The sequence below is a fragment of the Salvelinus namaycush genome, chromosome 40, assembly GCF_016432855.1.
Source record: "Salvelinus namaycush isolate Seneca chromosome 40, SaNama_1.0, whole genome shotgun sequence".
NCBI classification, from domain to species: Eukaryota; Metazoa; Chordata; class Actinopteri; order Salmoniformes; family Salmonidae; genus Salvelinus; species Salvelinus namaycush.
In genome coordinates, this window is record NC_052346.1 from 7,903,417 (window position 1) to 7,929,052 (window position 25,636).

Consider the following 25,636-nt stretch of genomic DNA (forward strand, 5'->3'; position numbering starts at 1 on the left):
TGGAAAAAGGCTGTTAATAATATTATTTTTATTTTAAACAATTAAACAACCAATGCTAATGTAGCGATACAGGGGAAACAGGCCTGGGGATTGAACCAGAGACCCTGCAGATACAGAGTGAGCACTTGTTGATAATAATGGCAAAGATGTCTTGAAGGTGGCAAGATATGCTCACAACAGTGGGGCTGCAACAAATGTGCAAAATATTATATTCCTATCCTAACACAAGAGTAGTGTAAACTTTATTTGAAAAATAAACTGTCAAAAATGCCATATATCTGGGGGAGTGGGGACCACGTGTTTTGGAAGGCAGTTCAGCTGGAATGTTGGTTTAAGGCAAGGTTTAAGACAATACATCAATGATCATGTAACTTGAAAAGATAGGTACTGATCCTCATATCGAAATAGGCGGAACAAAAAGCTACTTCAGGTGGTAGCTCAAATGACGAGTCGCCATTGGCAATGACTTGAGCTAATCAAAACCATGTTCAAGAGCTGACTGACAAATAGCCCTACAAAGCGCGCCATCATGTTTAAAGTTATTTTAACAGTTCCACTCGGTCTAGAATCTAGGCTAACTGACAAGCACCTTCCCAAATAACACAGTTCCTCTTCCACAGATGGAGTTTGAGACAAATGTCCACTGTTAGTTTAGCTTCTTCTGCTCACAGTGATCCATGTGTCATCTTTAGGCGTTGACACCAGCTCAGATCTGGCCTCTACCACCTGTCCCTTCACCTGATGCAGCTTCAGTTGGCGCACTACAGTGCTGAGGACGACAGTGGCCACTGTGTATGCAAACCTGAAAGGTGGCAAAATGGTGGTATAAAAAGTTAGTTACAAGCCCACATCCTTCTTTGCCTGGTAGTGACACTCCCTCTCCATTTCCTTTCATTTGATACTGTAGAAGAAATATGGTAAAACTGTATAAGAAGTTGCTCCTGTGTAATTACAACTAGAAAATGCCCTAGCCCCTTGGTTAATCTCAAGTGCACGCCACTATCCTTTCCCATCCCCGTTACCTCAGCTCAGGACAGGCCTGACTCCCTGAGAATCCAAGCAGAGAGAAGCTTTTCCTGGCTGAATCTTCTGTGAATCGATCTGGGTCAAACCTGGATGGACAAAGTGCAAGAAATCAAAATCGGTACCAAAAAAATCCAGCAAAAATTGCCTCTTTAGTTGGCAAAAATGCATATGAACAGACTTGTAGGGACGGCTCCAGGTGTCTGCATCCTGTAGGACTACCCCAAGGGCATAGATCACCAGTGTCTAAAAGAAACATAGGAATAAAGTGTTTTCATTATTCACTTTAAACTTCAAAATTCTGTTCATTTTACATCCACAAGCACTTGCTGACTGTGACAGTGAGATGTGGATAATAAAGGGACTAAGTAGGGAAGAGGAGAATAAGATACCTCTTTAGGAATAATGTGCTGATCGACTTTCCCTTCATTTTCCTGGAGCTGGGCTGCGATGGGCGTCAGTTTGGCTGTCCGCACAGTCTCGTTCAAAACCTGCTGGAAGTACCTATAGTATAGAAGATGCATTTGATAGGCATGATAAAATGTATCTATAAATACACCTTGAAGACATGCCACCACGAGGATACCATGAGGATACCTGCCCCTTCTGGTGTGATCGACCAGGGTTTGAACCCGGGTGTCATGTGGACCACAAGGCTGTTAGCCCCTGTTAGCTTAGGCATCAGCTCAGGAAGCTCACACCAGTCTTCAGGTCTCATATAAGGTACTCATCATGCAAGAGTGGATCTGAAACACCTCTATTACACTGCATCACATCGTTGATGTTATTTGGCTGTCAGACAGAGTCAGAGGTCACCTGAGCTGTGGGATCTTATCCAGAGAGACAGGCTCAGAGCCCAGAACATCCTCCAGCTCCTGATGCAGCTTCTCCTGAACTTCCTCTGACGTGGACAGGAAGTGTACTGCCCAGATGCACACTGGGAAAATATTACAACCACAAAGAGAAACATCAACAGTTTGTGAGAAAGATTTTCTGACAGAATACTAACCAAATGTATGATTTTATTTGTTCAGAAAATAATGACGATTGGATACACCATAAAAGCTGCAAGTTCTAACGTAGATAGGCATAATCTATTTATTACTAGTACTCACAATTAGCTGTGATGACACAACCTGCCAGTGTGAATACCATGCTGTCCTCCATCACCTACAAAAGAGAATCAATGAAAACAAGAATTCATTCAAACAAAAGTAGGAAGAAAGTTTTATTTTCCTCTACACGTGAGTAACAGCAACAGGAGGCTCTATGCTCTGCCCCTATGAGTCCATTCTCCTTATAATCAAGGAATCTGTGCATCACCTGTCTGTCTGTGAGGTTGGACTGGAGAAGAGCGTCCACAAACGCTGTCTGGCTCCTTTGTCCTTTCCTGTCTTTAGCCACAGACATCAGCACTGTTTCCATTTCTGCCAGCGCTGTAAAAAAACATAATCAAATCAAATGTATTTATATAGCCATTCGTACATCAGCTGATATCTTAGTGCTGTACAGAAACCCAGCCTAAAACCCCAAACAGCAAGCAATGCAGGTGTAGAAGCACAGTGGCTAGGAAAAAATAATGTACTTAGCACGAGGACAGAGAATTTATACATATAGGGAGATACTCTAACAATCTCTTTTTTATTTCAGATACATTCAGTAAGGAAGTGGAAGTTCTCTTAATGCTGAGATGTACATGTAACACATATGATCCATAGCAGTGAACTAGTTCTCACTCACCTCTCTCATAGTGTTCCTTTCTGATGGAGCTCTTCTCCATGGAACCGTCCAAATAGCCTTTTCCGATCTCTGACCAGATCTGACAAGTAAAGGGAATTATCAGTGAAAGTCTGCAAACAACACAGGTCGTAATGGGCATCTTTTCACAAGAAACGGTGACTTTAAATGTGACTGCTCACTCACTGCCTCATGGTTCTTTCGGAAGCCGATGACTTCAGCATCATTCCGGAAGCGGTCACCCAGAGCGAGTTGAGTGACAGCCTTCATGGCCAATCCTAGCAGATGGGCACAGAGGGGTGTGTGCTGGTCCTTAGGGAAAGACTTCCACTTCCCCACTAACTCCTCCACCAGCTAGAACAGGACAAAAGGGAAGGGAGGGAGACAGAGAGTGTGTGTCAATGGGAAAGGGGGATACCTAGTCAGTTGTCCAACTGAACGCATTCAACTGAAAGGTGTCTTCCGCATTTAACCCAACCCCTCTGAATCAGAGAGGTGCGGGGGGCTGCCTTAATCGACATCCACGTCTTCGGCACCCGGGCAGAACGACAGATTTTTACCTTGTCAGCCCGGGGATTCAATCCAGCAACCTTCCAGTTACTGGCCCAGGATTCTAACCACTAGGCTACCAAACTATAACATCCCAGGGAAGTGAGCACAAAAAAGCTTTTGAGTAAACAAATACTAAATGGATACACAAAAACATAAGAAAGTATTGCAGAATACTACAGCCAAATATACAAAACTTCCAAATGAGCATTGTATAAGAGGCAAACCTTCAGCAGCAGGGGAAAGTTTTCCTTCAGGGTGTTGTTGACGGCACTCTCATACAACTTCTTCCTCATTACAGCCTCTGTGGCCCCTCCACCCATTCCTGACTGGTACCCTAGCAACGACTTCAGAATTGTCTCAAATGAGTCCGCTACAAGTAAGGGTAGAAGATGTCACAGTGGAAAACATGTTACTGTTTCTTAATTTCAAAACAACACTGTACATGTAAAACAGAAATCACCTGAATCTGTTACAACGTCTATCGATACCTGCATTCCACTTAGAATGGTGCAATCTTTTAAGCATGCATTTTAAGTGGTATGTTAGTAGGGACAGAGCACATGTTACCCTTTCCTCCCAATAGTTTCCCTCCCTCCCCAATACTCACTAGTCCTGTTGGGGTTGATGTGCTGCCGTAGCTGGTCCACTGAACCCAAGCTGACCACAGGGCGTCCTCCAAACCAGAAGGATGCCACAGGACCAAACTGTCCATGTAGGCTAGCCAGAAACTCATGCAGACTGCCTTGGTTCACTATGTCTTGTAGATTTCCATCCCTAGATTAAGAGAATGAGACAAATAAACCAATATGAACCTAGTGTATGTGTGCTGATCTAGGATCAGTTTTGCCTTTTATATGAAGATGAATAGACAAGGGGATCTGATTCTGGATCAGTAGTCCTACAGAGACGCTTTATAAATACAGGCTCAGGTCAAGTGTGGTGACCTTACCTGAGTGCTAAAGAGAGACAGTACTTAGAAAGTTGTAAAACACATCTGGTCATAGGCTACTCACTTCTCTTCTGTAGGGTTGAGACCTGGTATACCAGAAGCACTTCTTGATGACTTGATTTAAAAAAATAATCACGCATGTTACATTCAGTTTCAAGAGAGACATATCATAAATGAAACATGACAAGAAATGGTGTGGGGTTTACATATTCTAAGTCCATGGCAGTAACCTCTAAAAACTTGAGCTTTGAACAAAATATTTGTCCACTCCTTTGCCATATGTTCTACAATTCACTTAAACTGCTGAAACATTTAAGTACTAAAAGTAGATGCATTATATGTTCAGTGATTTGTTAACTGTCATGTCACTGTAAAACTGTGCACAAAGTTAGCAGCTTACACGTAGCTAGTAATGACATTGGTGGATATACGATGTTGCAAATATTGGCTAATATAAGCACAGGCATTGACTTACTGGATACAAATAGAGGACTGCGCCGATCAGAATTATGACAAAAGTCACTGCAAATATCGCAAAGTCCAGCATGTTTGCTGGTGTTACTCAAAAAAACGTTTAGATAGATAGCTAAAGGAATACTATACATACGGTATAGCGACCACGTCTACGGCAGCATCACCACTCCGTGTTCTACTGCAAAGCCTGCACAATCAGTGATGCCAGAGCAATGCATCTCAGAGGGCATGGATAAATCAGACCGCACAGAAGCAGATAAAATCTAACTACAAAACGTTACTAGCTACTTGATCTGGCATAGCACAATTGGTCAAATTAATTCCGTAGAAAGATGAATTTTCACCTATCCAGATAACTTAGTGATTGGTCCTAGCCAGGCCTACTTAGACCTAGGCAAGGGAGGAAGCAATGATCCATTTCCCAAAAATAGGAACAGCACACTTATATTCTGGGCAATATCAAAAGTGTCGGTAGATCATAAGTACGAGAGCAGATAGAGAAGAGCAGATACAGTTTTAGTATCTTACTTTGATCACCCTGTTGCAAGAAAACACTTGTAGTGTATTTTAGGTTTAAAAAGTCTTCTGAAGTTTGTAATTTTTCCACTTTAAAATTTCTGACTTGATTTTCCCTTACAATAAAAAATAAAATAAATAGACCCCTACAAAAATGCCCATTAATTATAATCCACATCAGTGGCGATTTTAGCATGTAAATCTCGGTGGGGCAAAAAATATATATGTGGGATGCATGCCAGCAAAGCCGCTACACAACACAACACTAAACAGCACATTGATTGCACTATACAACTGCCGAGCCTAGTCTGGCAGCGAAACAGTTCTTTCAGCCTCCTTTATTGCCTTTAAAAAAAAACATAGCTGATATAGCTGACTTGCTTAAACAAATGTGGGTTCTACTGACAATTGAGATGTACAAACTATGGCATAAGAGGCAATCCGTAATTTCGATGAAGACATTAATGAGCAAGCTAGGACTGACGTAGTCATTATAACTATTTGTTCGGCACTTTTGGAAATGTACAGTGACAGATTCAAAACATGGGCCACACCAAGTCAGAACCTGCAGGATAAATAAAGGGGGCATATAAGCAGACAGTGAAAGCTCTTACAATATTTGATGATTACATTTCTCAAAAACAGGTTATAGGCTACATGTGCACCACCAAATCAGAACAGTAGGTGAAATTAAGGTGAAAATAGACCAAATTAATAGGGTGGGCTACTTAACAGCTTACTACACAACATGCACTTAGTATTACTTTCTTAGCTACAGTATACATATCTCCCTGGCATATAATACATTTTTGGACTCGCCTTGTAAATCCGGAATTGTAAATCCGGCCTCTTTGTTGTTCTTTGATGACAAAATTTGCCCACGAAGGACCGCAGCACCACCTTCCTGTTCAAGTGAGCACATCACAAGGTGAGTCCAAAAATGTCTTATATGCTGCTGCATAAATTATGTAATATGCCAGGGAGATCATTAATGTCTCAATCGAAATTACGGATTTCATTTTATTCGTTTGTTGTCCCCTTATGCCATAGTTTGTACATCTCAAATGTCAGTAAAAAACACATTTGTTTAAGCAAGTCAGCCATATGAGCAGTTTTTTTTAAAGGCAGTGAATGAGGCTGAATGAACTGTTTCGCTGCCAGACAAGGCTCCACTGATAGCCAGGTGTAGCGGGTGTTGGGACTGCTGTTGGGACAGTTTTATGTAGGCCCTAACAGTTTGTGGGCACCGTTTGTCACCGTTAAAGTGTAATTAATGTATTGTTTAGTGTTGCGTAGTGACTGCTGGCATGCATCCCACTTTTGTATTTATTTTTGCCTCACCTTGATTCACATGCTAAACTCGCCACTGTACGACATATCTCATACGTACAGCACATCTCAAAAACGAATGGTTTTGATCGCCTGGAACTTTTGGAAAATAATCTTCTTTCCACCATGCTGTTCTGTTAATAAAACGATTACTAACTTTACCCTCATTTAATAATGAAGAACTGCTATTGGGTAAACAATCTACTTGTGAATAAAGTTGAATCCCCCGTCCTACAAGGAATGTCAAGACGATTATGACAATATTTATTTTCAAATGTCACGGTTATTGTCCATCATTGTCGGGTACACGACTATACGATTTTTGTGCCAGCCTTAGTTCCAGTGCAACAAATTTAACAGGATTTGATTTAACAGTGTGGTAATGGTCTGGTTTAATTGTGTGGTATACAGAGCCTTCAGAATGTATTCACACTCCTTGACTTTTTCCTAAATAAATTGTGTTACAGCCTGAATTTAAAATCGATTAATTTTAGAGGTTTTTGTGTCCCTGGCCTACACACAATAGCCTATAATGTCAACGTGGAATTATGTTTTTTGAAAATGTATACTAATTAATAAAAATTGAAAAGCTGTAATGTCTTGAGTCAATAAGTATTCAACCCCTTTGTTATGGCAAGCCAAAATAGGAGTCAAAAAATCAGCTTAAGTCACATAAGTTGCATGGACTCTGTGTGCAATAAGTGTTTAACATGATTTTTGAATGACTACCTCATCTCTGTATCCCACACACAATTATCTGTAAGGTCCCTCAATCAAGCAGTGAACTTCAAACACAGATTCAATCACAATGACATGGGAGGTTTTCCAATGCCTCGCAAAGAAGGGCACCTATTGGTAGATGATAGGTATAAATACAAAGCAGATATTGAATATCCCTTTGCACATGGTGAAGTTATTAATTATACTTTGGCTGGTGTATCAATACACCCAGTCACTATAAAGATGCTGACGTCCTTACTAACTCAGTTGCCAGAGAGGAAGGAAACCTCTCAGGGATTTTACCATGAGGCCAATAGTGACTTTAAAACAGTTTGAATTTAATGGCTGTGATAGAAAACTGAGAATGGATCAACACTGTAGTTACTCCACAATACTAACCTAATTGACAGTGAAAAGAAGGAAACCTGTACAGAATACAAGTATTCCAAACATGCATCCAGTTTGCAACAAGGCACTAAAGTAATACTGCAAAAAATGTGGCAAAGCAATTAACTTTTTGTCCTGAATACGAAGTGTTGTGTTTGGGGCAAATCCAACAACACATTACTGAGTACCACTCCATATTTTCAAGCATAGTGGTGGTTGCATCATGTTATGGGTATGCATGTAATCATTAAAGACTGGGGAGTTTTTCCAGATAAAAAAGAAATAAATCAGCGGAATGGACACGGCAAAATTTGAGAAAAACCTGATTTCAATCTGCTTTCCACCACACTGGGAGATTAATTCACCTTTCAGCAGGACAATAACCTAAAACACAAGGCCTAATCTACACTGGAGTTGCTTACCAAGAAGACCGTGAATGTTCCTAGGTGGCTGAGTTACAGTTGAATACTTTCTGAAGGCACTCTATTTAATGGTGTGGTATATAACAAGACACAGCCATACACTACAAATGGTATGTTTGGTTTAATGTCCCCAAAATGAAATTTAGAAGCATCTCAGTGGGATAACATTTTTATTATTTCCAATGGTAATCAATACATTTGACAAAAAAAGCACACATTCGGGTCATACAAAAATAAACTGCTTATTGCCACAAACAACGTGTACATTTTGTGTTGGCTGATAAAATACGGTACAAAAAAAGATGTGCCAGCAAAATTAAAAAAAAATATTCCTCAAGTAGACATTTCTGATTTCTCCTCTGGTCTCAAGGACTCGATCTCCATAGCCATTAGGAATCCTGGTTAGGAGATAGAGAGATTAGAAGCCCATGTTCTTTCTAAAGGCAACTGACATACAAAGCTTTTATACACATGAAAAATGAAAACACATCTCTGAAGGGACTAACATGTGTGTCATTCGGTAAGGTTGCTTAGTGTGTGTACAATCCAGTCAAATTGCTGTGGTCTGTCTGAGGTGCTTTGTTCCTTCTAGTAATTATATATCTATGGTGCATACAATTTCAGTATGGTGTATACAAAACATATTAAACAATATATATAGATAAGTATTGAGACCGTGGTAACATATAGGACTGAGCATGTCAACAATGTCTGTCGCAATTAATGTACGCCTGAGTAGGTGTTGTTGTTTTTCGTAGTCTTTTTTCTTTCGCCTCTGTTTATTGTGACTGTTGAGCAGTAAGTCTCTGTCAATGTCATGTGGAACTACGTCTGTGGAAATGTTAAGTTGCTGTTTGTTTAATTAAATCTACAAAAACAAAATAAAAAAAACTTCAGCCTCACCTTCGGTGTAGTCCATCTCAGGCCTGGCAGAGATGAAGATCCAGGCCATTCCCACCAGCACAGCCACCACCAGGTTTACTATGATCCACGGGTTCAGGATCTGTTGCTCTGACCCAGGAGGCCTGGAGAGGGGAGGGGGTTGTAAAAGTCACAATGCTTTTTTGTTTGTTTGGCTGGAGTCAGAGGAACAGAAGAAAAGGGGGTTCTCTTCTCTCCAACTCCCAACAGTGATACTGCTGAGTAGGATAATCAATATACAAGAACTAACTTAGAACTGCATGTTAATATCAAGATAATAAGAACAGTTAGTTGGCACACCATAAGGTCTCGTTAGCACTGGGGTACAGGTTGATGCGGTCACTGGTCATCTGTTGGCTGAGAGAGAGGACCAGAGCTGAGAAGTACACTAAAGGAGGAGAGGGAAAGTTACTTCAGTGAAATGACCGTTTGCCAGGGCCAAAGAGACAAAGTGCTTGCTGGGCTGGCCGCATCATATACAGGTTGGCTCTGTCTGTCCTGAATGAATAGAGTAACATGCTGTAAAGATGTTTTCACTCACAGAAAGAGGCTAGAGCAACTGGGTCCAGGGTGACAAACTCTCTCATAGCCATGGCACCTTTGGCCAGATTCACCCTGAAATGGAAAGAGAATGAGTCTCCACACACACACACACACACACACACACACACACACACACACTAGGGTTTGTTGTAAAATGTGCAAGCCTGTAGCTAGAGAAAGGAGATGTGTGTGTCTGTGTATGTGTTTGTGAGGGGGTCCATTGATGGAACAGAACGACAGTGTGTTGTATACATACACACACACACAAACACCTCCTAGCTCTAGCCACAGGCTTCCATATTTTCACAACAAAGGGCACATTTATTTTGGGCCTGACCCAAAATAACAACAATGTGCCACACAGACACCCACCTCCTTACCTGTCAAAGGCTGACACAGTGCTTATAGCCAGTAGCAGGTAGAAGAGAGACTGTGCAGGGTAGGCCAGGCTGTGGTACTGCTGCAGTAGGTTAGGCAGAGTAGTGAGATGTTTTCCTGCCAGGGCATAGATCACTATGATGTTCCACACTGCATAGCCTGCTAGGAAGCCGTGGCAGAACAGCCCAATCCCCCTGTATATTAGAGAGATAGAGAGATGTGATATTGAGGGAACATTCACACACACACAGGTAGACTCACACACGCACAAACACACAGTCTTTCAAACAGACACCTGCACACACACACACACACACACACACACACACACACACACACACACACACACACACACACACACACACACACACACACACACACACACACACACACACACACACACACACACACACACACACACACACACACACACACACACACACACACCTGAAGCCACCATGTACCCTAACAGACACATCCTTGGTGGTCCACATCTGCTGGATGTCCATTAAGTTGTCCACCTGATCGCTGGGCTTCGGCCTGTCTGACCGATCGGCCGCTTGAAACCTCTCTGAAAGTTAAACAACACATAATTTTCCAACATAGAAGACAGGACACACAAGGATGTCCAAAGAATTCATATAAGGCCAATTTTTCAAGACACACGCAAGACTAGTCCTCGACCAAGTAAGGCTTCCAATAGAGGTTTTCCATTGCAATTGTTTGATAGTCCAGGACTAGGTTAATTCATCTGTGTCCTGGAAACGAACCTATACTCTTAAACTCTACCATGTACAGCTAACATAAAATAACAGAAGGAAGGGGGACACTCACTGCTCCTCTCTACAAACACCTTCCCCACAGGCTGGCTCTGTCCCAGGGGAGCAGAGAACAGGGAATGCTGGGGGATGGGTGGCTGAGCGTCTGTGATAATGTCATCGTCCTCTACATCAAGCTCGTTGACGTACTGCGTCTCTGACACTTTCGACTTCCTAGGGAGTCGAAACACCATAGATCAATCCAATTTGATTTGTCACATACATGTGATTAGCAGATGTTATTGCGGGTGTAGCGAAATGCTTGTGCTTCTAGCTCCGACAGTGCAGTGATATCTAACAAGTAATATCTAATAAATTACACAACATACACACAAATCTAAGTAGAAATGAATGAAGACTATATACATATGGACGAGTGATGTAACAGCGGAACAGACTAAGATACCGTAGAATAGTATAGAAAACAGTATATACGTATGAGATGAGTAATGCAAGATATGTAAACATTATTAAGTGAACGAGATACCGTAGAATAGTATAGGAAACGGTATATACGTATGAGATGAGTAATGCAAGATATGTAAACATTATTAAGTGAATGAGATACCGTAGAATAGTATAGAAAACAGTATACACACACGAGATGAGTAATGCCAAATGTGTAAACATTAAATGACTAAGATACCGTAGAATAGATAGGCAATATTATAGTGTCTCTTACTTCTTCCTCTTGGGTTTTTTGGTCACTTCTTCCTCTGCCTCTGCTGTGTTCTGGACCAGTCCATCCCCATTCACCAGGTCAGCCTGGTCATCCTCCAGGTCTGAGACACAAACAAGCGAATGAACAACGCTCCACATGTAACTTAATACATTTCACAAATACAGTAAGTACAACTATGACATATAGCCTATAAATGGTTATGGTAAAACAGAACGTAATGTATTGAATATAAGTGGAATATATTCTTAACCATGCAGAAGTGATAGAATAAATAATACACAAACAAGATAATGTTTGAGTTACAAATGTAGGAAGAGTAGGTATATGGTTCCCCCGAGGCATGTTGTTTACCTATAGTCAGTCCTGCTGTTTACCTATAGTCATGCCTGTTGTTTATACCTATAGTCAGATATGTTGTTTCTACCTATAGTCAGATATGTTGTTTCTACCTATAGTCAGATATGTTGTTTCTACCTATAGTCAGATATGTTGTTTCTACCTATAGTCAGATATGTTGTTTCTACCTATAGTCAGATATGTTGTTTCTACCTATAGTCAGATATGTTGTTTCTACCTATAGTCAGATATGTTGTTTCTACCTATAGTCAGATATGTTGTTTCTACCTATAGTCAGATATGTTGTTTCTACCTATAGTCAGATATGTTGTTTCTACCTATAGTCAGATATGTTGTTTCTACCTATAGTCAGATATGTTGTTTCTACCTATAGTCAGATATGTTGTTTATACCTATAGTCAGGCATGCTGTTTACCTATAGTCAGGCATGCTGTTTACCTATAGTCAGGCATGCTGTTTACCTATAGTCAGGCATGCTGTTTACCTATAGTCAGATATGTTGTTTACCTATAGTCAGATATGTTGTTTACATATAGTCAGGCATGTTGTTTAGCTATAGTCAGGCATGCTGTTTACCTACGGTCGCTGCCTTTTTCTTCTTCTTCCTTCTCTGTGGTGCAGCTTCCTGCGACTCGGTGTTCAAGGCCTGGATGACCTCAGATGACCTGCGACTGCTCAGACCCCCCATCTGGGCCATCTCCATCCCTGGGTCTGCTGCACATACAAACAACACAACTCTCTTATTATATACTTGAGGTGTACTTACTATGTGGCTCAAGTCATTACTAGTACTTCAACAGTTTATACATTATTATTTGACAGTGGAATGCAAGCTTTATAATTAATTGATAGCTTGAAACTTAAAGGCAAGTTGCCTTCAAAATTTGGAACAACGCTGTTCACCAGCAGTTCAACAGAAGGAGCTCCCGAGAACTATTCCTTGGAACTATTCCTTTTCCACCCACCCTCTGGGCTTTCTACACCATCCACCTGACTCTTCAACTTCTTCCTCTTGCTTTTAGGGATCGGCATCTCGTCTACATAGGAGACAAAACAGGTTAAGAAAACTATATCCAAGCCAGCAGCACCAACCTAAATTCAATAGTTAAATTATCTATTACAACATCCTTCTGAAGGCAACTCACCACCTGTATCTTGACTTCATGCAGTTGTTCAAATGCCATACATAAAAAAGGGAAAGAGAGAGCGTGAGAGAGAGAGATGTGATACTGTTTCAACTCATTTATCCCAGCAGAACAACAGCATAAGGAGGCGAGACTCACCTTGACATGGGGGGCAGGGCACGCTGTCCACGCTAAAGAGGACAAGGAAGAAGAGAATGAGGCTTGGACAACATCTTACATAACACTCCTTAAAGATTAGTTAATATACTTCATTATTTCAAAAAATATGTTTTACCTTTATTTAACTAGGCAAGTCAGTTAAGAACAAATTCTTATTTACAATGACTGCCTACACCCCCGGCCGAACCCTCCCCTAACCCGGACGACGCTGGGCCAATTGTGCGCCGCCCTATGGGACTCCCGATCACGGCCGGTTGTGACACAGCCTGGGAACGAACCAAGGTCTGTAGTGACGCCTCTAGCACTGCCTTAGACCGCTGCACTCTTGGAAGGCCCTCAATCCATACATGCCAAGAGATAGGAACAGAGGGGAACCAAGGAACAACGGAACCGAGCAAGTGGTTGTACAAAGCTCTCTACAAAACTTGCTTTCAAAGTAGATAACACTCCCAGTCTCAAACAGTACATTTCTCCAATTTATCTTATAAAATCCTCCAAAACTCAACAACCTGTACTCAGAAAAGAGAGTCCTTTTCATACAGTTAGAAGATCCAATAATACCATGGCCCGGTTTCCCAAAACTAGGCCCAGGACTGTGTATGAGAGAGAACTTACCGTGAGTTGTTTTCTCACCATTACATCCAAGAATCAGGAAGGGCTCTGAGGATATTCCTGTGCCACAGCCTTGGTGACACTGCCTAATCCTGGGCTAAATCTGCAGTAGGCATCTGCCAAGGTACTGGAATACCAACCAATCAATGCATAGATCAGATCAGACTATTCAGACCTGAGGGATTTGACCCCTTGAGGTATGACGTGAAGAAGACCCTCAACAAAAATAGCCTACACTAAACTACACCTTTATTGATGTAATAATTTGGTGTAAGAACAATGTTGATGATTATTAGGGCCATGTTTTATTTCCCTCCCATATGGGCCGCCGTTTTGAAGTGACATTAGCTACATCCACCTCTTCATGGTGTTGTTGACCTTTGCTCCTAATGCTGTATGGTTCTGCAGCAAGGTCCCTGCTTTGTTGTTGTTGGGCCCTCTGCAGGTTGCTGAGTGCAGAAACCAGAGAGACCTATGGAAACTGGCTGTCTGAGAGCAGTCTTTTGACTGGGCATGTGCTCATAGGCTACCAATGTGCTGCATACTAGCTAGTTACAAGTCGAAATACACTTAAGATGTATGATATGGATGGTCGTGTAAGTGTAGTATGCGCGGCTAATGGTAGGTACCTGTGGAAGAGGCGGGAGGTCCCTCCGTCGCGTGTTCTGTGCCTAAATAAATATTTTTGATTAAAAAACAAACTGGGCAACTGGAATATGAAAGAAAATCACTCGTTATAACGAATTTATAGGTAAATAGTTATAGCTAACTAAGATATAACGTTAGCAAATGATAACTAGGTAACGTTAGTCGGCTAAATTAGCTAGCACATTTAAACTAGAGCATCCTTGTGTTCCGACATTTACAATATTAAACTAGCTAGCTAAATTAGCTAGCTACATACCTGGAATCCTCCTGTGTTCATTTCTGCGCGATACCCTTTTAAAACACAACCCAGATAAGAACTAGCTAGTTAGCTACCTAGCTATTAAAACGTTTTGGGCTTGTAACGTCTGCATGTTGGTTGCCACGCTGTTTACCCGACCTTGCCATGACAGTGATTTTTAGCTGAGAACACAAAAAGGAACTTCCTGTTTTCAAAATAAAAGCCTTCTCTCTTCTGCACTTGTTGACACAGAAAGCCACACAAACACATATTCAAAAAGTCGTGTTCACACACAAAATTGTATTTTAAAAATGAGTAACAGTATACATCATATCTTTTATCATTCCAAATCCCATTATGTTACTGAGGCATCCTTCAGTATTATAAACTATAAAAATAGAGTCTCACACTCCGTATATAAACTCCCAGTAATATCTTGTGTAAATCACCAACCTTTCGGCATCACTGTGCCTTCTTCAGGGTGAATTTACTTTTTATAGTTTATTCGCCGTTACTCTGGGTGTGTGCCAGCTCAATTTTTTTTATAATATTTTTTACCCTTCAGTATTATGAAAACATTGTGTTCAAATGGTGAGCACAAAACTCCACCTACTTGCTCACCTTCATACTGAAACATAGTACCAATCTTGAGCACTTGAATTTACATTCTTTGGCATTAATATTATTTTTATTAAATAAAATAAAAACATTAAGAAAATACAGAAATTCAGCATGGACAATGATTTGCTCTAATTGTAAACGAAAGATGAGGTTAACCTACAAACTCTCATAGCATGCCTGTGTAGCACATCAATACATGATCTCCAACTACGCACACAATTTTAGAGAAAAACAGACACATGATTTTTGGTTTAATCCAGCTCCATCATAGCCTTGAATATGCTAATTATTCAACAACAGATTCAAGCAGACACAAGGACAGTATCTGTATGAGTCTCTCAAACTCACCACTAAACAAAACAAAACAATAAATCCAATCCAAAACAAATTCCACTTGAGAGCAGAGGGTATCTTCAGAAGTAGCAGCCAAAGGTTACAGCCACTCCTCATCCATGTTGTTCTCCATTCCCTCTTTTACGATGCCCTGCCCTCCATCTGTTTGTTATCCTTTTATGTCCTCTCCTCCCCATCTCCTCTCCTCATCAAAACTCCTCTGTGGGTCGTATCCAGTTGGCAGGAACCCACTGTGGCTCATCCTGAGCCCTCCTCACAGCCCTCAGTAGCTGAACACAGGAGTGTTGCAGCCCGTCGTTCACCATCACAGAGTCAAAGAACTGGCAGTAGTGAGACTCCATCTTTCTGGCTGCCTCCTCCATCTCCTGGAAGTCTTCCTCCTGTTGGGAACAGAATAACATGACAGTTGGTTACTATCCTAACTATAGCATGATGGTCAGTATTTCAACCAATTGATCACCATAGGGATGGCGTATTATTACCAGGTCTCTTTGGAAAAAGAGGTAGAGAGGTTCAAATCGTGAGAGACTTCCTGGTCAATTAAAAAAATGATAATAAAACCATAAGAGTGCTTACTTTGAAAGGTCTGTTGTCATAGTAATTGGTGGTGATCTGAGCGTCCTTTCTGGTCTCCTTCATGCGTTCTGCGGTGGGCGGCTTCACATAGATGATGTAGGCCTTAAGCTCATGTGTCCTCACTGACTGGATGGCCTGGAAGGGGACAGTCATCATACATGGGTCAATTGAGAACTAATTCTCATTTACAATGAAGACCTGGCCAAGATGCAACTGAAGTCAACCACAGAGGGGCGGCAGGTAGCCTAGTGGTTAGAGCGTTGGACTTGTAACTGAAAGGTTGCAAGATCGAATCCCTGAGCTGACAAGGTAAAAATCTGTTGTTCTGCCCCTGAACAAGGAAGTTAACCCACTGTTCATAGGCCGTCATTGAAAATACAATTTGTTTTTATCTAAATTGCCTAGTTAAATAAAGGTAAAATATATATATTTTTTTTTAAAGAGCTAACTCCACAATAGGGCCAAGTCAATGATGAAGCCCCACTGATAAGAACCCCAGCAGGACTCACATGAGGCTCGATGTCGATGACACAGATCCTTCCACTGTTCAAAACATCCTTCACAGCATCAAGACTAGTGCCGTAGAAATGACCTTGGTACTCCCCGTATTCCAGAAACCTGTTTTTTTTTTTAAACGCAACACAAAACCCTGGCTTATAATCAGGTGGTCCACATCAATGTTATTAACTTACTTAATCCTCTTTGTCCCCATTAGGACATAAGGCCACGAGTCACATTCATGTTGTGACAGTTGATTTAACAAGATGTGTTCGTGAGAGGAAAGTGAGCAGCCGTTATTCAATGAGTACCTACCTGTTGTTGTAAACCATGTTCTCAAACAGTTCCCTGTTAATGAAGTGATACTCTTTACCAGACTCCTCATAGCTCCTAGCGGCTCGTGTCGTGTCTGGAGGAAGAAGGGAAAATATGTCAGATGACATCATCGGAAGACAAGCTGTCATATAAGACATTGATCGTATCCATGTCAACAATGGAAGAAAGTCAAGTAGGCTGACACCACTTAGGTGTTGTACTCACGAGGCACTGCCCCTTGAAAGGTCACTGGGTTGATTTCGATTAACCGTCTGCGAAGTTCGTTCACTCCAACGCCAGAGGGACCTGAGAGAGAAGAACACACTTGTGAGGTCTCCGTCATGTCATCACACATATTCTGTGTCAATACAAGCAGAGGCACACTGTACATGTACAAAAACAGTAACACAACATGTGTCATACTGTCTCTGCATTATTGGCCACGAAACCATATACACAATAGTACATATTCATGACAGTCAATACATATCTGAATCTTTTGCCAATCTATTTGTGTTGCTGGTTAGTGCCGGACCGGTGTCTTACCCACGAGGGCGACCAGGCGGTGTTTGTCCTGCGGGTTGCGCTGGTATCGTACCACCTCTTCGTATGGGTTGTTGAGGGTACTGTAGCCGCTGCCGGGGCAGCGTGTGTAGGACTGCTGACTGGAGCCTGTGCTTAGGGACTGCCGCCGACACAGACGCAGGCTACGTCTGAACCCAGTTAGATAGATCCCCTCGATGTGAGTGCTGAACTCACCCTCCTCTAGGAGCGGGGGGAACAGGGAGGGGGAGAGCCTGATAATGGGATGAATGTGTATGTCACTGGACAGGGTGTTGGAGTTGATTCTAATTGAGATCAAAGGAGAGCTCAGTAGAGCAGATCATGCTCACCTTCTCTTAGCTCCTCTCACATTCCAAATTGGAATTCAGAAATGATTGCGATAAAGAAAACAGGGTTATAGTTGAGTGATACTGTATTTTGTATAGGCTGCATGATCAACTAACTCTAACAAAGACTTACCTACCAGATTCAAAATCTTCCTCGTCTGTTAGAAAATAGAAAAAAAACATTCAAATTAATCCACCAAAGTCATTTTGCAGTAAACAAATGAGTGAAACAATATGATTCATTGTAGAGGAAATTAGGGAAATCTTACCAGCTTCAACACACTTTTCATCAATCAGGTCTTCCTCTGAAAGAGCAAAGTAGGACAGGTAGTGGTGTAAAATACTTAAAAGTACTACTTAAATCATTTTTAGGGGTATCTGTACTTTACTATGAATCTTTTTGACAATTTTTACTTCACTACATTCCCAAAGAAAAGTATGTACTTTTTACTCCATACATTTTCCCTGACACCCAAAAGTACTAGTTACATTTTGAATGCTTAGTATGACAGTAAAATGGTCAAATTCACTCACTTATCAAGAGAACATCCCTGGTCATCCCTACTGCCTCTGATCTGGCAGACTCACTAAACACATGCGTCGTTTGTAAATTATGTGTGAGTTGGAGCATTCCCCTGGCTATCCGTAAATAAATAAAAAACTAGAAAATGTGGCCATCTGCTTTGCTTAATATAAGGAATTTGAAATGATTTCTACTTGTACTTTTATTTTTGATACTTAAGTACATTTTAGCAATTACATTTACTTTTCATACTTAAGTATATTTAAAACCAAATACTTTTACTCAAGAAGTATTTTACTGGATGACTTTCACTTTTACTTCAGTCATTTTCTATTAAGGTATCTTTACTTTTACTCAAGTATGACAATTGGGTACTTTTTCCACCACTGATGACAGGTCAGTGCAAAGTTAATAATGAAATACACTATATATATATATATATATACACAAAAGTATGTGGACACCTTCAAATTAGTGGATTCGGCTATTTCAACCACACCGGTTGCTGACAGGTGTAAAAAAAAATCGAGCACACAGCCATGCAATCTCCATACACAAACATAAGCAGTAGAATGGCCTTACTGAAGAGCTCTGTTTCTTTCAACTTGGCACCGTCATAGGATGCCACCTTTCCAACAAGTCAGTTCGTCAAATTTCTGCCCTGCTAGCCCAGGTCAACTGTAAGTGCTGTTATTGTGAAGTGGAAACGTCTAGGAGCAACAACGGCTCAGCCACGAAGCGGTAGGCCACACAAGCTCACAGAACGAGATGCCCTAGTGCTGAAGCTCGTACAAATTGTCTGTCCTCTGTTGCAACACTCACTACCAAGTTCCAAACTTCCTCTGGAAGAAATGTCAGCACAATAATTGTTCGTCGGGAGTTTCATGAAATTAGTTTCCAAGGTTGAGCAGCCGCACACAAGCCTAAGATCACCATGCGCCAAGTGTCGGCTGTAAAGCTCGCCGCCATTGGACTCTGGAGCAGTGGAAACGCGTTCTCTGACAGACAAATCTGGGTTTGACGGATGCCAGGAGAACGCTACCTGCTCCAATGTATAGTGCCAACTGTAAAGTTTGGTGGAGGAGGAATAATGGTCTGGGGCTGTTTTTCATGGTACGGGCTAGGCACCTTAGTTCCAGTGAAGGGGAATCTTAACGCTACAGCATACAATGACATTCTAGATGGTTCTGTGCTTCCAACTTTGTGGCAACAGTTTGGAGAAGGCCCTTTCATGTTTCAGCATTACAGTGCCCCCATGCAGAAAGCCAGGTCCATATAGAAATGGTTGTTCAAGATCGGTGTGGAAGAACTTGACTGGCTTGCAGAGAGCGCCCTGACCTCAACCCCATCGAACACCTTTGGGATGAATTGGAACGCAGACTGCGAGCCAGGCCTAATCACCCAACATCAATGCCCGACCTCACTAATGCTCTTGTGGCTGAATGTTCCAACATCTAGTGGAAAGCCTTCCCAGAAGAGTGGAGGCTGTTATAGCAGCAAAAGGAAAACCAACTCCATATTTAATGCCCATGATTTTTACAAGCAGGAGTCCACATACTTTTGGTCATGTAGTGTAACAATAACTGCCTCTCATTGAAAACTGGCACCATAAAAAAGGATCATAGTTCTTACCTTCATTCACAGTGCTCACTTCAGGTAAGCAAGAGGAATAAGAGAATTGTCATTTGTTACTGTTATGGATATACAGTAATACTTGTTACCAGCTGCTTATAATTTGGTGTAAAAGAGCTGAAAAGCCAGACATAAAGGTGAGACTGTACTCTACTCACAGGGTTTGATGCAGGTGTGAGTCTGGTAGGGCTGAGACCACCAGAACTCTTTCTGTTTCCTCCTGAGCAGGTTGGTGGAGGGGATAAGGCCAGCACAGGCCGAGGTGCTGGGTAGTTTCTTGGCCTGCCACCAGAGGGTATCTGACTGGTCCACGATCTCCAGCAGGTCTCCCTTCCTGAAGTCCATACCTGCCTCGGCGCAGGGGATGGCCGTGTCCTGCTGGGGACTGTAGTCTGCCATGGCACGTACATACAGCTGGGACACCAGGAGACACAATAGAAGAGACAACAAGAGACAAGGACAATGCAATGAAAAAGATCTTTACTACAACACTGAAGACAGGAACTGAACCATAGGTTTTCTTGGTAATAGTAACCTCCTATTGTCAAGAGAAAGACTTTGGTTTTGGTGCCATTATGGTTCAATCAGCTTACATGACTTGTCTGCTACTGTTTCCAGGGAAGGGTAGCTCGGTAAACATGCCATTACTCACTATCGTCTGGTTGTTGACTGGTCTATCTGTGATGGGAACCACTTTGAACATGAGGGTGCCTTGAGACCGGGCCTGTGGGTCCAAAGACAGATAAACACCCATGTACATCACTGGTGGATGAAGACGTACTACAGACAACATCTGTGTTGACTGTGTGAAATGTGTGGATGTTTGGGCAGCCAAGCAGTGTTCTGCTGGTAGACTCACCAGTCTCTCAATGACCTGCTCAGGCTCCAGGCCATCTACAGAGTAACCATTCACCTCTGTGATCCTGTCCCCTGCATGCAGCAGACCTAGAGAGAGAGGGGGGAGGGGGCACACATGAGAAAGAAGAAACAGATTAAAGAGAGAGAGAGAGAGAGAGAGAGAGAGAGAGGTGGTCTCACCGCTGCGGTCTGCCAGTCCTCCATGGATCACCCGTGCCACAAAGATCTCCCCTGTTATCCCATTTCGCTTTATCGTGGCTCCCTAAGAGAGACAGAGAGGGGACATGAATCCAGGGTTAAAACATTGTCCTGTAGCTCTCACGCATAGTGCGCTCCAAAAGTATTGGGACTTTGAAGAATGTTTAGTTGCTTTGGCTTTTAAATGATGCAATGATTATGAGGTTAAAGTGCAGACTCTCAGCTTTAATTTGCAGATGCACAAATATTATACCCCCCCCCCCCCCCCCAGAAAACCTCCACTGTTATTGCACGTTTTGGGAGTATGATATTTGTGTGTCTAACTTTCTCACTCATCATTATTCACGATTCATTCAGGATTATCCGTAATCATGGTAGCATCCACATTAACGTAGAAGTGTTTAAAAACATTATATTCTTATTTACAATAAAAGTGACTCCAAAATGACACAATACATTATTTATCATTCTTCTATTGGGCACAAAATAATCTGAAACACAAACAAAACAAAGAGGAAATGCATCCAACACATGTGTAGACTCGCAAGCTTGATGTAGCCATTGTGTGCTATGAATATGGGACCAAATACTTAACTTTTTACTACTTTAATACACAAGTAGATCCATCATTGGGGTGGAACAGCAACAATGACACATTTGGCCTATTACAGGTTATGGAGGGTGTCATGTGATATGAGATGAAAACATCATGACTCAAAAAGGAATAATGGACATGCTTTATTTACAATTACAAAATGAAATCATGTGAAAATAACAGATGACATTCGGGAAACATATAGTTGCACGAAACACAGATGGACGGCTTGAGGATGGAAACGCAACAATGGGCATAGCCAACACATCACAATTGCGGGATGAATGGTGGGCGACATGATGGTGACGAAGATAATAGAAGAAAGGATAAATGCCTTTTGAAGCCGAGATCTCTGAGGGAATCTTGAGGAGAGGACCATTCCCTGAAGTAGAGGAATAGAAGGTCTCCTGAAGACATGAGAGCAACACTGTCTTCCTGGCTGGTTCACTTCCTCTTCTTCTTCTTCTTCCCCTGGCTGGAGCAGCAGCCAGTCTTGTTGTGGTTGGGGCCAAGCGGGGCAGGTGGTGGAGGTGTTGAGAGGCTGTTGTAGAGGTGGGGTTGCTGGAGCTGGGGTTCCACATGCTTCTTTTGAGATGTGAGGGAAGCACCAACATGCTTTTTGGAAGACATGGGCGGAATCCTGGTCTTCAACCCTGCCTTGGGTGACCCATTGCAGGCTGGGGAGATCTTCCCCTGGGATGTGGATATGCCGTCCATAGACCCAGTGAAGGAGCTGGAGGAGGAGGAAGAGGAGGAGGAAGAGGAGGACAGGGAGCATACTCTGGACTGGTGTGAAAGGGATGTCTGAGTCTTCAAGCTGCTGGCTGTGTATTCTTGTTCGCTGGCTGATATGTTGACTGTTGGGATACTGCTGCTGGTTCCTCTATGTGGTTCCGGTGTATCTGCTACCGCCCTGCTGGCAGCGGTGAGTGTCTGCAGTCTGCTCACCACCTGGGTCAGCAGCGTCAGGGCCTGGGCATTCTCCTGGACACTCTCAGACATGCGCTCTGTGGCGGCGGCCATCTTCTGCCCCAGCAGCCGGACGTCATTGGTGCTGCGCTCCATAGAGCTAGCAGCCTGCTGCACCGTGGACCTCAACTCATCCAGGCTCTCCTGCTTAGCCAGCTCCACAGGGGGTTCGCGAGGCATCTCATCTACCCGCCGATGCTGCATGGGGCTGGGGGGAGCCGTGCGGATCCGGGGGCTGACGCTGTAGCTCCGGAACCGCGGAGGAGTTCCGGGGGGATGGTGGTATGCAGCCATGCAGGGAGGGGTGAGAGTCCAGGGCTGGAGGGGTGGAGCATGGTGTGGGAGAGGGGATAGGGTGTTGGCTGACTCTCTGTCTTCGTCGCTGTCTAGTTCCTCGATCACATTATCTCCAGAAGCAGGGAGGAGAGAGAGGTTGGAAAAAGGTAATCTATTAGCCTGAATAAGAGTAGAAGTTCCATTGTGTTGTACTATAAAGTACTGAACTGATATGTATTGCAGTGTACAGCACTGTACTACTCATGGCAGTAGATACAGTATTTAATTTCAGTATTGAATTTAATTTTTGAAGTTCTTACCAATCAGGACAGAGTTACAGACCGAGGGGGCAGAGCGATTAAGACCTTCTTCTTTCCAGAGTGCATCAGTCTGGCACATTCTGCAGTTACTCATTGGCTTAAAACGTGGCGGAGGGCGGGGCTTGCCCAGGGGTGGTGGACCCGCAGAAGATAGCAACTCTGCTGGTGGGTAGCTGACTCTCCTTGTGCTGGGCATGACTGGTCGCTCCCCGGGCACTACGGCCCCCAGAGCCCCCACACCATGCCAGGGGCCCTCCACCGCCCTGGCCCCACCGTGGATCAGCCTTCGGCAGGTCATCTTCCTCAGGGTGTCCCAGCGACTGCGGATCCCTCCTCCTGAGCTCCTCTTTCAGGGGGAGAGACAGGGCTAGACAAGATTACCTCTGTCTGAGACCACAGATACCTCTATAGCCCTGAAATAGGGATCTGGGTACACAGGGTACTGCTAAAACTGTCTGCCACCAGGATTGGATTTAGAATTGTTCCAAACGGGTTCCAAAAGAGGTCGCAATGTCAGATGTGGATGGGTAGGAGCTTCCGAGTATATACAGCTTAATAACTATGGGAACATTTTTGGGTTCAAACTGAGTGACTGGAAATGGTATAGTTGGTGTCCAAAACTGACCCATCGTGACACTAATCATAAGCCATCCTGGAATGTTGAAGTATTAAAACCATCTCTACTACGATTACTCTGATTGAAATCATCTGTCACACAATTTAACAATCAAACTAATAACATGTTACGAAAGCATCATCTGCCCTTTCTTACAGCTTCTGTCAGGTCCTCAGGAGTTGCTGCTTTGTATTCGGTGTGCATAAAATACAACATTTCTGTAACCTTGCATGGAGGAAAAAGTATGAAAGTACTAAAAGTGTGTTTTTGGTATCCACGCTAGAAAATAGCAAGGTGTAAAAGATTGCACCCTTGATGATACTTCTAATCTAGTATTTTTGTTTGTTGCTTTAAGCCTTCCTCCTTAAAAACAAACAGTTGTATCCAATCCATGACTCACCAGCTGCTGCTTGTTCTTCACCAGACAGACAATCCTCATGGCCTCCTCATCGTCAGGGAGGTTGTCAGGGATAGGAGGCAGCACAGGCTCATAATCCTTCTGTGCCACCATATCATGGGCTGATATCAGAGCCTAGGACAGAGCACAACTATTAAGTCAATTCATTAATTTAGGCGGGCTCAACACACATAAATAACTCACACAACCCAGAAGAACGTAGTTACTGCAACAACAGATACAAAGGTTAGGATCATAGGAGCCCTTTTTGCCTCAGGATCTCTCACCTGGAGGTGTGGTCCCCTGAGGAGACTGTAAAGCTCCCTGGCCTCAGCAGAAGTGTTCGGAACTGTTCTCATGTCAGTCAGAATCTAGAAGAGAAGCAGAAAGGCGGGTTGAGTGGACACAGGACAGGACTGACACCACTGACACTTCTGACAAGCCAATGATTGAAGAGGGCAAAGCAGTAGAGGGAAAGGTCCTACCTGTTGGATGAGCTGTGTTGTGTATGGTAGGAAAGGAGCAGGAGGCTCTCTCTGGTGCTGCCGCAGACACTCATACACCTGGGTGGTGCAGAGACAGAGAAAAGGTTAAACCTACACCTAGAACAAGACAAGAGTATGGACAAACACAAATCAAAGACACCCTCCACTCACTGGGTGGAGCAGAGACCGAGAGAAAGTAGAGATAAAGTGAAACACTGCCTTTCTAAACCCCAGTTGAGAGTATATCACAGACTAGACTCCCAGACTAACTTTGAGCAGAGACTTGAGCCAGGGGGCGTTGAGGAGGCTGTATAGGAGCTCTGCCCCGTTGATTTCCTTATTGATGGAATGTTTCACCTCCTCTACCACGTCAGACAGGATCTGCCTTAGGCCTGGAGGACAACACCAACATAATCATAAAGATGAACAGCCATATGATTATCACAACATACAGGAGAGAAGTGCATTGCCATCAGCTAGAGGTTGAGAGAGAAGCTGTTTCCTATTACTGACCATGGTCACCCAGTCTAGGGGACGACATCACCACCTCGGCTTCCACAGCCTGCCTCATGGTGATCACCCAGCACTGACTGCTGGAAATTCACCCCAACCCAGACCTTGGAAAGAGAGAAATTAAATAAAAAGATATTCTTGCTTAGTAGTTAATCTAAAAGCTGAATGATAACATCTAATCTTCTTACACATTTTAGATAACAGTAACATAACATTAATCCAGATTAATAAGACTCTGACCTCTATATACATAGTCATCAGTTCTGCTATGATGGATGTCAACTGGGTGTCAAATAACTTCCCAGGTAAAAATGTGTAAGTCGCTCTGGATAAGAGCGTCTGCTAAATGACTTAAATGTAAATGTAAATGTAAAAACAGCCTCCACTGTC

At 42.8% G+C, this 25,636-nt stretch overlaps 3 protein-coding genes across 4 annotated transcripts; all 3 read right to left on the reverse strand.

Annotated features, from left to right (window-relative positions):
* Positions 1-23: 23 nt before the first annotated feature.
* LOC120033430 (cytochrome P450 20A1-like) lies at positions 24-4,899 on the reverse strand. Its single transcript, XM_038979788.1, has 13 exons — positions 4,737-4,899; positions 4,326-4,375; positions 3,920-4,086; positions 3,537-3,682; positions 2,947-3,114; positions 2,764-2,842; positions 2,347-2,459; positions 2,139-2,193; positions 1,840-1,960; positions 1,416-1,527; positions 1,205-1,269; positions 1,023-1,112; positions 24-802 (listed from the first exon to the last, which is right to left on the reverse strand). Exons 1-13 carry the CDS (start codon positions 4,806-4,808, stop codon positions 652-654), a joined length of 1,389 nt encoding a protein of 462 aa, XP_038835716.1. The 5' UTR covers positions 4,809-4,899; the 3' UTR covers positions 24-651.
* A 3,363-nt stretch (positions 4,900-8,262) lies between these two features.
* Positions 8,263-14,791, reverse strand: LOC120033400 (transmembrane protein 237B-like). 2 transcript variants are annotated; one of them, XM_038979743.1, is made up of 14 exons: positions 14,629-14,791; positions 14,354-14,395; positions 13,092-13,123; positions 12,954-12,967; positions 12,774-12,845; positions 12,385-12,519; positions 11,452-11,551; positions 10,786-10,943; positions 10,399-10,522; positions 9,954-10,145; positions 9,572-9,645; positions 9,331-9,418; positions 9,013-9,134; positions 8,263-8,507 (listed from the first exon to the last, which is right to left on the reverse strand). In XM_038979743.1, exons 1-14 carry the CDS (start codon positions 14,647-14,649, stop codon positions 8,443-8,445), a joined length of 1,239 nt encoding a protein of 412 aa, XP_038835671.1. In that variant the 5' UTR covers positions 14,650-14,791; the 3' UTR covers positions 8,263-8,442. The 2 variants fall into 2 exon arrangements, with proteins under 2 accessions (XP_038835671.1, XP_038835670.1); XM_038979742.1 differs by having other exon boundaries at positions 12,385-12,522.
* Positions 14,792-15,773: 982 nt separating this feature from the next.
* LOC120033193 (MAGUK p55 subfamily member 4-like) lies at positions 15,774-25,304 on the reverse strand. Its single transcript, XM_038979475.1, is given in 18 exon segments — positions 15,774-15,965; positions 16,162-16,296; positions 16,671-16,779; positions 16,975-17,068; positions 17,200-17,280; positions 17,521-17,739; positions 17,868-17,882; positions 18,002-18,022; positions 18,134-18,181; positions 20,157-20,433; positions 20,672-20,743; positions 20,879-20,964; positions 21,058-21,139; positions 24,252-24,383; positions 24,536-24,619; positions 24,734-24,811; positions 25,004-25,125; positions 25,247-25,304. Coding segments are annotated over 18 exon segments (1,905 nt in total).
* Positions 25,305-25,636: the final 332 nt, after the last annotated feature.